Below are 12,099 nucleotides of genomic sequence, written 5' to 3'. Positions count from 1 at the left end.
CATTTAAAATAAAGCTACTAAGACGTATGGCTGATTTCCGTGTTTAACTGCTTAGTAACAAAGAATTTGAACAGCTGGCCTATTAATTCAAAAATTGGCACTTTCCTGCAAGCACTTAAGCACCTAAATCCATTCAGCTATCTGAAAAGCACCTGGCCTCACGAGAGCATTCTGTGATGTAGACCACAACCAATACAGGTGCCCAGGCTCTGGGGCAAGGTGAGATGCTGCATTAGATAGCTCTTGGTTGCTCCTTACAAGAGAATGATGTAGTCTCAGCTGAGCTTACCAGTCCTCCCTCTATGCTCTGTAAGTGGCTGCCAGGCAAACATGGGACTGTGCTGATCCTACACTCCATTATTTTCTGCCAGAGACTGTGTTGCAGTTAGAACCACTGTCACTTCACTGCAGGAAGAGGCAGGGACAAACCAAAGCACAACATGCCCACTTCTGCAGCTAAGACATGGCTGAGCTAGGTGTACAAGTACACAGACAAAAACAGACTGTACCATGAACTATAAGGCTTCTACTGAGACCTGTTAGCAATTCTCTACAAAGCATTCAAGGATGACAGACAGAGCTCTGCACCTTACAGCTCACTTCTCTGTGGGACAGAGAGCCTTCTGCCAGTGGGAAAAAAGATGTAGCTAGCAAGTGCCCTCTATTAAAGAAAAAAGACCATGCCATATACCAGGCACTTTTGTCTGGGATCAGCTTACCATACACTGTTTGAATAAAAACAACAGCCCGTGTTTATTCTTGGTCTATGGCCAAATGAGGGTAATTTCAGTAGTACAGCTTACAACTTAGTGAAAAAATACTGAAACTATTCCTCATCTTCTGTACTTTGAAAGCACACACTTTATCAGAGTAGATTAGTTAAAATACAGTGACTTGAACAACAGAGTGTATTGAAATACGATGACTGCAGAGAATTAAGGAGGCTAGGTATGACTGCATCCATTATAGATGTCAGAAAATATCAGGAGTTCAGAACATTTCAATGAATATTACACCAAAATATTCAGTGCCATATGCCATAAACAAACAGATAGCTGCCCCACCCATTAAGGTATAAGTGGAGTTCAGTGAAGCAAAATTGTGTGAGACCAAAGGCAGATCTTGCCCAGGAAATCCAGATTGCTTTCACGGCTGTAAAGAGCAGAAATGTAAGGGTGGAAAGCTACCCATGCCAGAAAAAAAAGAAGCCAAGATGTCTACAGATGACTACAGAGACCTTGCCAAGTCGTTAACAGGCATTGGCTGGGATGGGAAACACAAAATTGTTTTTGCATAGTGGGATTTGGTTGAGGGGGAGCAAAATAAGAAGGCAAACTGGCCTCGAGGTTTACAAGCATGCCTTCTCTCCTGGCTTAAAAGAAACTGAAATAACAGAGGCGAGGACACTGAAGTCAGGCCTCAGCTAGTGTTTAGAGCTGCACTTTCATCAGTTGCAGAGCCTGATACTAGTGTGCTGCACGTGCAGAAACCCTCTCTGCAGCACTTTAAAAGATAAGCCACAGCATATGCTGAGACTTCGTTTTTCCTCCCAGCTTCCCAGAAAATGCGTCCACAGTTGAGTGACAGCCTACCCTGCAGCATTCTTCTTAGGTGTCTGAAGTGCTTGGGTTAGTCTTTTGTTGTACAAATGCAACTTCTATTCATCTAGTAACTACTAACTGAACCACTCAGCTTTGTAAACTTCCAGCAAGGTCTTCCAGGTATGCTTTAAAATAGCCCTCACTGAACTGGCAGAATAGCTTTATAACACTAGTTTTTGCCACTGCTGATTCTGTCATCCAAGTTACTGTTGGTAATTCCACCCAAATCTGATTCCTGAAGATCCTTCAGGTAAGGAATATTAAGGTGGGAGGTCATCTAAAAATGTGAACATGTGCTTCTGTGCCGTGGAACATGTGGACTTTTGTTTGCTAATGCATGACATAGGAATAGCAAGCTTCCTATTTTCACACATATGATTACATAATTTATCCTGCAAATGCTCAGCAAGTAAGATCCCAATACAAGTGTTATAAACAATGCTGGAAACCTTTTTCTTGCATCAGAGAACAGTACAAATGCATACTGTGTAATATAACAAATATTTGTGTGGTAAAGTTGCTATTTAAAAGTTGGTTTCCTGATCTCTCTTTGCTTTTGGGATAATTCATATAACATCACAGTGGGACGTGCTGACTGCTTTCAGAGGAGAGTGATTCTGGTTCCCTTCCAGGCTCAACCAGCATCTATTATTCTATTTTTAGTCTTGTACCGTGGACATGTTGAAATCTTTAACACCAAACTGGTTACAGGTCTTCTGTTCCTGTTAGTGGGGCTCCTGAAATTCTTGGCTGCTGCACCTTACTAGGGGTGGTATGGGACGTAGTGGGTGAGACAGCAGACATTTCCTTTGGATCAGATTGCTGAAAAAAGATTATTTAGCTTGCTCTGACACCTGAAGCACCATCAGCTTGCCATCTCAGCTACCCAGGTTCTGCCAGCTGCACGGATTCATGACAGTCTGGTGACTTATTTTCCAGCTACGGCTGCTTACCTCTAACCTCTTGCCTATTATGGGTCTTAAGAGTACAACCTCACCTGAAGTGCAGTTTTTCACCTGCAGCTTTATACAGACAGCACACAGCAAGGTAACCAAACCCCTGAGCAGACAAAGCCCATTAGCACTATTTGCCTCAGTTCTAATAGATTAAGAAAAAAAAAAAAACACCTAAAAGCTGTAGCAAGGATTCTCACTCTGATGCCCCTCAAGCACTAGATGTTACTTGGGCAACAGTCCAACTCTTTTACATTTCAGGTCCTCTACCTTGTGGAAACCAGTTACGGATCGATAACACACTCTTAAAGCAAGTGCTCACTTGAAACAGATCTTTACTTGTTGATTTGCAAATTCAGTGCAGTAAGCTGTTAGGATGCTGTACTTATCTGACTCTTCTGCATCTCTGCTACTCACATCCTATCAACTCTTAGCTCTGCCCTTCCAGATAATACATGTTTTCCCTTCTAGAACTGCTCTGGCTGCTTTTAGGTATCTTATACTTACAACAGAAGACCTACTCCCAAAAAGGAGATGGCAGATGTACTGTAGGAGCTTCAACAGTTCTTTCATTCTGCTGATTCGTCCTGTAATGCTTGATGCAGCATCAAGACCACTTCAATGTGCAGTTATTACTGGACAAGAACATCCAGCAGAACATCCAGCCTTCCCCAAACTGTAATACTTTTCCTATGCTCTTCCCAGCCACTCCCACTACTGATGCACCTGTTTGAAAAGGGATAACCCCCTCCCTTTGGGAACAGCACACCCACAACCATACCAGGAAATTCTTGCCTCAGAGGGCCCACTTCATTTGCGGTCTGTCTCAAGTCTACTTAGTTGCCCCTAGACTTCATTCTCTTCTCATTCTGCCAGTAAGAGCCAGAAATCACAAGGTCAGATCAGGAGAGTACAAGTGGAAGGCTATGTACAGCTGGAAATCTAGTTCCTTCTGTGGCAAGAAACAAGAAGCTGCCCTCAGCTATCCATCGTACAATTTTCAGGCTAGGCAGCTGACCAAACAAGTAATACTATGAAGCACATTTAATAAACATACTCTCAGATGCTTTGACAAAGCTGGAGTTACCTGCAACTGCAGCCTGTTGCTGAATACTGCAGATAGTCTGCATACTTGTTCCTACTGGCCTTTACTAACAGTGCTCTCCCTGGACCTAAATGAAGATATTACTTGTATTGAGCTTTGCTCCCTTGCTCAATCAGTACTCTGCATGAATGTATTCATACTACACTTTCTTTTCATAGTAAATACAAGACTGGAAAAAGGCTTCCCTCTGCTGGTTTTCCAAGGCACCTGTTTTCATCTTGGAATTAAACAGAAATACTACCCTCCTCCTTCAATATATTGGTATGTTTCCCTGTTATTGCTCCATTTTATTCTGACTAAACTACAATAGGAAGTACAGAACAGAGCTATAGACATACATTACAGACTGCCTATTTCATCTTCCCTGTGACTTGGCAAACGACCACTATTATTGGAAAAATATACGCATATCTTTCCAAACCAGACTGTTGAGGGCACTCAGATCCCCATCCTTTCCTAAGCAACAGGATGCTGGAGATGAGTCTGCACAACAACAGCACTTTCCTCTGGTTGCCTTTTCACATTAAGGAGGGCAGCAAAATTTACGTACCTTCAGCCTGAACCTTGTGGACTCAAAGTCGACATATCATCTCATCAGTTGTCCCATTATTTCTGCCTTCACTCCTACACTCTTCAATACATACCTCTAAGGCATCAGTAACCACATTAGGTTATGCTTAGGACAACTATCCTGCAAAAGCCTTATAATTAATGTAACTTTCAGCTATTCTATAAGCTACACACGAGTACTACTCTGATGCTGAAATCGTGTCAGTCAAAGCCACTACAAGGGAGTGCGGAATAATCTTAAAGTGTGGAAGCAATTTGACTGTAAACAGCTGCAGCTAATGTGATGAACGGACACAGCAATTTTCCAGTGGTATACACTTAACAATTTAGGGGCTTCATGAGCTAGCAATCTGTACGTAATTGCCCACCTCTTCACAAGAAAGTCAGAACTTGGTAAGGTCACTAAAAGCCTTTAATATCTACAGCACCAGGATCAATGCTAGCACCAATGCCTGAGCTCTTTAACAAGCAAGTTTTCTCTACGCCAGTCTGTAACAGGTAATTTGCTCAAGTGGCGAAGAACAGTTCTGGCAGGAAGAACGCCCCATTTCACCCAATACATATCTCAAGCCACTTTACTTCTGCAAGATCATAAGAAACAGAAGCACTCAATGGGAAAAACAGAAGCTGATATCAATATTAACGACAGTTTTAATTAGGAAATTTTTAACAAATCATCAGAAGTTTAGATTGACATTCACCTGCACGTTAGAGTAATTTTGAGCAGTCTTCAGGTAACAAAAATTCATGAACTTCAATGTAAATCAATTGCACCATAAGTTATTAATCAAGCCTTGAGCTGGAGCATTAAGCAAGTAAAGTCAACTTCCAGACGCAAAATTCATCTTGGAATTATGTTTTCCATAAGTGTATTTCTTCAAGTAATTATCACTTAACTTTCCCAGAATCTCTGCTCTCAAATTTTCACCTTGCTGGTGCCAGACAGATGTCCCAAACACCCAGCTAGCTGATGTCTGGCACCACAAATACATACCTTTAATACACTCTCTCTTAGATCTAGGATCTTATTCTGGCCTCAACTGTTTCACAGAACTGGAAACTCAAGATATTCATACAAATGACAATGTCAGCTGCCCCACAGAAAAGTATTTCACAAAGATGGGCAGCAAGACTACGCACACATCCTCATTCATTGTAGTGATTACTTTGCCATATATTTAATCAAATACACTTTAAGTTAGGTGAACCATCATTTTAAGGGAAGAGAGGCATCCTGCAAGATATCATCTCAAATACAGGGAAACATGCCAGCACACTGACACCTGTTACAAACCGAGTCCATTTTAATAGCAGAATCCACAAGTCAGAAACACCAAACTCCCCCTTCCCAAAATCTGTTGCAGGCAGTTCTTTGGGATACTCAAAATCTAACTTGTGGCCGGAAATGCATCTGCTTTGTAGCATTGTTACTCATTCCCATCTTGAGCATCCACTTGGACTTCATCCTCTGCAAGTACTGCATATCACGTTTCTGAGCAAAGACTGCCCCTTCAGGGAGAAAGGAGAAGAGAAAGACATATGCATTTGCAGGGTTACTACTTTAAAAGATAGATTAGAGTTCTACAATTAAATCAACACGTTTCCTCCCCATATTGGCAAGCTTTTTTTCATTATTTCTGCAAAAACCTCAACATGTCACTTACCTGTCTGGCTTGTCCAGCCCAAAGCTCTGTACTGCTGCAACACCCGACCCACTGCTTTCTTATTTTTAGTAACAGCCACCGTTCTTGACAGACCAAACCGCTGCTTGTAGTATCTCATTAAAGAACGATGACCCACTCTTGCACCTATTCAAAGGAGGAAAGCATAATGATGCTGCTTCTGACATATGATCATCAAGAATATTACGAAAACTGTGTAGAGGACAAATGCTGAGAAATGCTGTGCTACCTGAAGGGAGGATCAGCTCCATGGTGTCATCATCGTATTCCAATTCTCTCTCAGCTGGGAGCTCTGCAGGCACCTCCATGTCTTGTCCTTCCTTGTGATCAGGGTAACTGCTCCTGGGGAGCAGTAGTAGTACATGTTTCATAGTGGCAAGCAGCCACAGTTACCCACACCCAATACACAAAAGATCCACCACCCACAGCTACAGCAAGTCCCAAGTACTGTCAGATTTAATCAATCATGGTTTGAGAGTTCTAGCCAGTAATATCATCTCCTGAACAAAGGCTGATGACAGAGTCATCCCTTCCTCCACAAAGTTCTACAGTCCAGTATGGTTCTGTTACTACACACTTAACAGCTCTATATTCTGAAAAGCCACCAGTTCTGCACAACTAATGAATGGGAGGACTTCACCACAACAGAGGCTATTTCTGACCAAAACCATTACAGCTGAGGATAACCAAAAGAAGTTCAACAAGAGGCCTCTACACCGTAACAATTCAGTTCAAATCCAACTGCTTAAAAGAAAAAAATTGAGTATGTTGTAAGCCCCAAATCTACCTAAAAGGTAACAAAAATTGTATTTATATCCTTTTATAATCTTTTTTGATCTTTGAAATCTAAACAGTAACAGCAAATATACAAAACAATTGAAAATATATTTTCATGTAGGTTTTAAAAGTCAGCAGACAGAAGAATCAATCACATTGTTAAACTAATGTAGAAAGGTGGCAAAGCACTAACACAAAGTATCAAAATCAGGAACAGGACTAAATTTGAAAAATTAGTAAGAGATTCTGATGAAAAGTTCAGCTGAAAAGTGTCCTTACCTAAAATCATAGAAGTCTGCGAATTCCAAAGCTGCATCTCCATCTGTGAAGAGCTTACAGTGGCTTTTATCATTCATGTGAGCCTGTACTGCTTCCGTAGAGTAGAAGGACTTTCCCTTTTCATTGCACCAGATGCAGATTTTCCCAACGCCAATTTTCTCTCCTGCAGAAAAAAATGACACTTATTGGTCTGAAAAGAGCCTCTCTACTCAGTAATTAACAGCTCTGTGATTCAAGCTTCCCAGCTTGAAGGTAGAGAGACAGAGGAAGAGCCTTGAATCCTTCGTTTCCTGCTCTTCCTATGCCTAGATCATACGGAATAAGGGACAAAGCCTTAACACTGAAAGAATTTGCATGACAAGGTATGGATCACTATGTATTCTCAATAAAACATCTCATACCTCCAATACATCTTTCTATGCAATACTTCCAAATTAATTTATTCTCATCACTATCTGCAGACTTCAAGTAGGACATTTTCTGCCCAGCTTTTAGCTTTTACTCACTGATACTGTCAATGGATGAGTCACTTACAACTCACTAGATATTCAGGACCTCCCCCAGTACAAGGCAGTTCAAATACACACTTCAGTAATTGAGTTTCATCCTCAATTTTTGTATTAGCTGAAAAACCTCTTCAGCATTAGAATACCATGTAAGACCTACAGGATACAAGACCACGGGCTTGCACAGTACAGTCTTCTTCTCACCCTCCCTAGCAAACCCCATAACAATCAAAAAGCTAAACTAGACAGCCTCTTGATGTGAAAAAAAAATAAATAAAATCCAAAAAAGCAATGTCCAAACATGCTTTAAGCTGTATCCAAGCAAAAATAAGCAATAAGAGTCTTTAATTACCCCAGTTAAAATCAGAAGAGATTTACAGGCATACCCAAGTACTTTATTAGTCCTCTGAGATCCACAAGGTACTCTATGTCTGGAATGAAGAAACTGTGAACTTTCGTCATATGGGCCACGTTCTTCATGAGAGTTCTGGAATGGTGGGAACAGAACAAGCAGTCTGTGACCGGTATGGCCCCAACGGCACAAGTGCTTTCAGCTTCTGCTTGCTTCTCCTCCTCTTCTCCCACACCTTCCATCTCTTCTTCAGAGCCAAAGTCTTCATCAGAATCCATGTCTTCCCAGCCTTTTAAATGGAAGGTTAAGAAATATTTATTTGCTTATTTCTTCCAAGCACAGTAGTTACCAATTAAGTTAAAAATTAGTTGTAATTGAAAATATTGTTCTCTGCTCTTTCCAGGAAGTGCCACACGCTTATTTCCAGGCACAAGATTATATCATTGCCAGTAAAACATCTCTTTACCTTTTGTAAAACACACAGCAAAACTCAAAACTGCTCATAAAAAAGTTTTTTTCCCCTCCATTTTCTCAACAATTAACACTTTACTGCAGTTTCAAAGCCTTACATTTAATTTGCTTCAGCACAAAAACAGGTGCATGCCTCATTAAAAACAATACAGCTCTGTCAGAAACATAAAAATGTTCATTTCCAGCAGCGACTTAGCAGCAAACACCCTCCCATTCACACATCCATTCTCAACAAAAGAGAGCAAAGCCAGCTACCAGAGTTACTCAGGATTTACTAAACAGTTGACATGCTTGCAGAACTACTGCCATGCTCAATGCAGACTACAAGCAACTGGGGATTCCCCAGAGGTTCAGGGATCATCAGGAAGGGCTTGAATTCCACAGAGAAGTACTATTTCTTCTTTATTTTGACGTTTTGTAAATGCACAAAGCCACTGTCAAATATGACAGATATTTACAACCAACAGGAGAAGAGTATGCTTCATCTACATTCCAGTACTGAAGCTGAAATAGCACGTTCCCACTGCATTCATTCCTGTCCCCAACTACTGACACAGTTTAATTATCTCATTCTAATGTTGCAGTAGATGCATTTGTAAGCTGCACTGCAAACTACAGCACTGGCAACGTCCAGATTAAAAATAACCCTTTTTTTTTCCTGGGAATTTTGAAGCTCTGCTTATTTCTGTTGCCTGCCTTCCAAGCTGGCCCCAGCAGAGCTGTGTAAACACAGGTGGGGAGCAGAAGGGGCAGTAGGGGTAACAATTCCTCAGCTATTTTTATTATATATACCAATGTGCTGAGAAGCCGTGCCACACCGCAACAGGCTAAGGAGCAAATTTCCTCCTCTGGTCTTGATGGGCAGTGAAGAACAAAACCTGCACTCCAAACCCCCTTCAACAGAGTAGGAAAGCAAACCATGGTACAAGAGCAATAAACACCACTAGATTCTGTTCATCTTTGTTTCAGGAATAGTTTTAGGGTAACCTGTGTTAGCCCAGGAATTCTGGAATTTTACATAGAAGATGGTGCTTGTATTGTTAACAGCGTTTACATTCAGCCTTCACATGCATTAGTGTCTTGTGCTGCTGACTCTTCAGATGCTGCAATAAAGAGCCTCTGCCTGCAAGCGTGAACTGACCTGAAATGCCCTGTTAAAATGAAAACTTAACAGGAAGGTCTTCTGTGATGAAAACAGCCATACCACTAAAGGAAATAAAAGGCAGCTTTTGCACAAAACAAACATCTCCACAGCTTGCCCCAAGCTATCTATCATGCTTACCAACTTACCTTCTGAATCCTCTTCTTCCTCTGCTTCCTGTTTTGCCAGCTTTTTTGCTTGTTGTTCAAACCACTGTAGCCGCGGAGGCTTCTCGGTTCGTTCTTTACACTGCAACGGACTGCTGGCACTTTCCATAGGAACTGGAGAGCTACTTGCATGATTAGGAGGTAAGGGCGTCTTCTTTGGAGATGAGGATGGCTGAGCCCTGATGGCTTGCTGTATAGCTGCGTTCATTTCATCTTTGTCTACACTCTCCGCGGCGAGCCCCTTTTCCAGGTTCTTTTCATTTAATATTTTCACCTTCTTGCTGATGGCTTGAACAGCTTTCTTCTCCAGCTCCAGGTGCTTCTTGGACTTCAAGTGATTCTCATAAGCGTTGAAGGTGGAGAATCTCTTGCTGCAAACCGTGCAGTAGGTGGCAGTGACTTTGTCCCGCTCCTCAGCCACCGCCCTTTGTGCTAAGACTCTCTCCTGGAAGTTCTCAGCGGTGACGGGAGGCATGTCGGCAACCTTGCGCTTCAGGTTGTAGCGGTGCCAGTCGGTTTTGTAATGGGCACGCTGGATGTCAGCGTCCTTGAAAGCCACACGGCAAGTGATGCACGTGTAGGTTGCCATTACTGGAAAGCTAAAAAAAGAAAAAAAAAACAACACACACATCAATAAACAACAATAAAAACAACCCAACATTATCCGGACAGCACCCAGGTAAGGCAGCGTAAGAGATATCGTGCCATCTGCTAACACTGGTGATAACCATGCCTATCAGGAGGATCTACAAGTGCAAGGATCAGGTAGTTATCAGAGATTTCTGGTACCACAGCTGCATTGGAGCAGCCCAGCTCTGGACTCAGCACATGCTGCACCTGTCAGGGCTCAAACAGATCAAAAATAGGGCTTTCTGCCCTAAAAGCAGTACTTTGAGAGCCCTTCTTACTTTAAGTGAAAAGTTCCTATCGAGCTTGCAATCTGTTACCTACAGGCTTTTGAAGAGACTTGCAATTACTTCATAGTAAACAGAAAAGGGAAAACCTACTTTGACACTGGTTTTCCACTTCCCACAACCTTCACAGAATCACAGAATGGCTTGGGTTGGAAGGGACCTCACAGATCACAAAGCTCCAACCCCCCTGCCACATGCAGGGCCACCAACCTCCACATTTAATACTAGACCAGGCTGCCCAGGGGCCCCATCCAACCTGGCCTTGAACACCTCCAGGGATGGGGCACCCACAACCTCTCTGGGCAGCCTGTTCCAGCACCTCACCACTCTCTTGGAAAAGAACTTCCTTCCGCCTGACGGAAGAAAAAATTACTACTTTTAAAAATAAAAAGCTTTCAAGCTATTCTGGAGTGGTGTGTGCACAGTTCACAACACCCTTCCTTTGTCCTGCAGAGCCATCAGTCTGGAGACCAGGAGGGCAGAGACGTCTAACTGCTGTTCTTCTCCCTAAACCCACACACCCCCTTCCTTTTCAGTACTCAGTGACACTTAAGAGAAAAAATGATGGAATATCTTGAACGCAGTAAAAAAAGCAAACAGCCAAGCGACGTGTTCACATTGGAGATTGCCAAAGCTACTCCACCTGGTTTAATCTGAGAACCAAAAGAAATGACACGTGAGGAGGAGAGGGGTCTGACAGCAGGGAGAAAACAGCAGCTGCCAAAAGGGAGACTCCTCAGTGACAGATGCACAAAAGAAGAGCTGCTGTCTGAATCAGCAGTTTTCGAGAAGCGGATTCCTACTTCATTGCTTACAAACATAGTCTCTGCCCGCTGAAGGACCCCAGCCTCCCTCCGGAGCACCTCCCTCCCCACCTACACGTACACCCGTATTTTACTGCCATAAACGGGGTGACGCAGAGCCGCGCCTACCGGGGGTGACCGCCTCTCTTCGGAAGGCCAGGGAGGGGCCCGGCCCAGCTCTCGCCAGGCGGGTACGAGGCAATAAGGCCCGGCTGCCGTTCGGTTCAGCGTTCGAACCAGAAGCGTCAGCCCAGCTTACACGCGGAAGAAGGGAAACGGGAAAAAAAAGAGCCGAGAGCCCTGGCGGCTCCGCGAGCCGACTCGGGTCCGACCTGCAGCGAGCCGCGACCGCAGCTGCCCGACTCCGGCCCGGGACCCGCGTGGCTGTGCCAGGCCTCGCCTCCTCCCCAACCCGGCGGAGCCGTGCCCCGCGGCAGCCCGCCACCCCCTCTCGGAGCGCGCACCTGCCGCCCGGGGACACGAGAGAGCCGCGCCACGCCGTGTGCCGGCCGAGTTGAAGGCGTGGAGCCGCAGCCGCCGAGCCGCGCAGGAAGTCCGGGCTGCGGGCCGGCCGCTTCCGTCCGGCAGGGCCCCGCCCCGCCTCCTTTTGCGCCCCCTGCCGGCGTGGAGGCCGGCCCCGAGCGCGCCGCCCCGGGGAAATAACGCCACATCGGCAATCGGTGGCCGAGAGCTGAGATCAACGTTTATTCAGAGTGACCCGACACACCGCCAAGCGCTGGTTCACATCAGGGAAAGGAAAGGAATAAACAAAGCGCGG

At 44.0% G+C, this 12,099-nt stretch overlaps 1 protein-coding gene across 4 annotated transcripts; it reads right to left on the bottom strand.

The window, feature by feature from the left end:
- Positions 1 to 4,860: 4,860 nt before the first annotated feature.
- Positions 4,861 to 12,094, bottom strand: ZNF622 (zinc finger protein 622). 4 transcript variants are annotated; one of them, XM_031589230.2, is made up of 7 exons: positions 11,786 to 12,094; positions 9,587 to 10,203; positions 7,860 to 8,114; positions 6,968 to 7,130; positions 6,141 to 6,253; positions 5,894 to 6,037; positions 4,861 to 5,738 (listed from the first exon to the last, which is right to left on the bottom strand). In XM_031589230.2, the coding sequence occupies exons 2-7, from the start codon at positions 10,191 to 10,193 to the stop codon at positions 5,611 to 5,613; spliced, it is 1,410 nt and encodes a 469-aa protein (XP_031445090.2). In that variant the 5' UTR covers positions 10,194 to 10,203; positions 11,786 to 12,094; the 3' UTR covers positions 4,861 to 5,610. The 4 variants fall into 4 exon arrangements, with proteins under 4 accessions (XP_031445090.2, XP_031445093.2, XP_031445094.2 ...); XM_031589233.2 differs by lacking the exon at positions 11,786 to 12,094 and adding an exon at positions 11,451 to 11,729; XM_031589234.2 differs by lacking the exon at positions 11,786 to 12,094 and adding an exon at positions 11,404 to 11,457.
- Positions 12,095 to 12,099: the final 5 nt, after the last annotated feature.

Source organism: Phasianus colchicus, chromosome 3 (genome assembly GCF_987193195.1).
Source record: "Phasianus colchicus chromosome 3, bPhaCol1.hap1.1, whole genome shotgun sequence".
NCBI classification, from domain to species: domain Eukaryota; kingdom Metazoa; phylum Chordata; class Aves; order Galliformes; family Phasianidae; genus Phasianus; species Phasianus colchicus.
The sequence above is the reverse complement of the archived record's forward strand: the minus strand, read 5'-3'. Positions and strand labels throughout refer to the sequence as shown.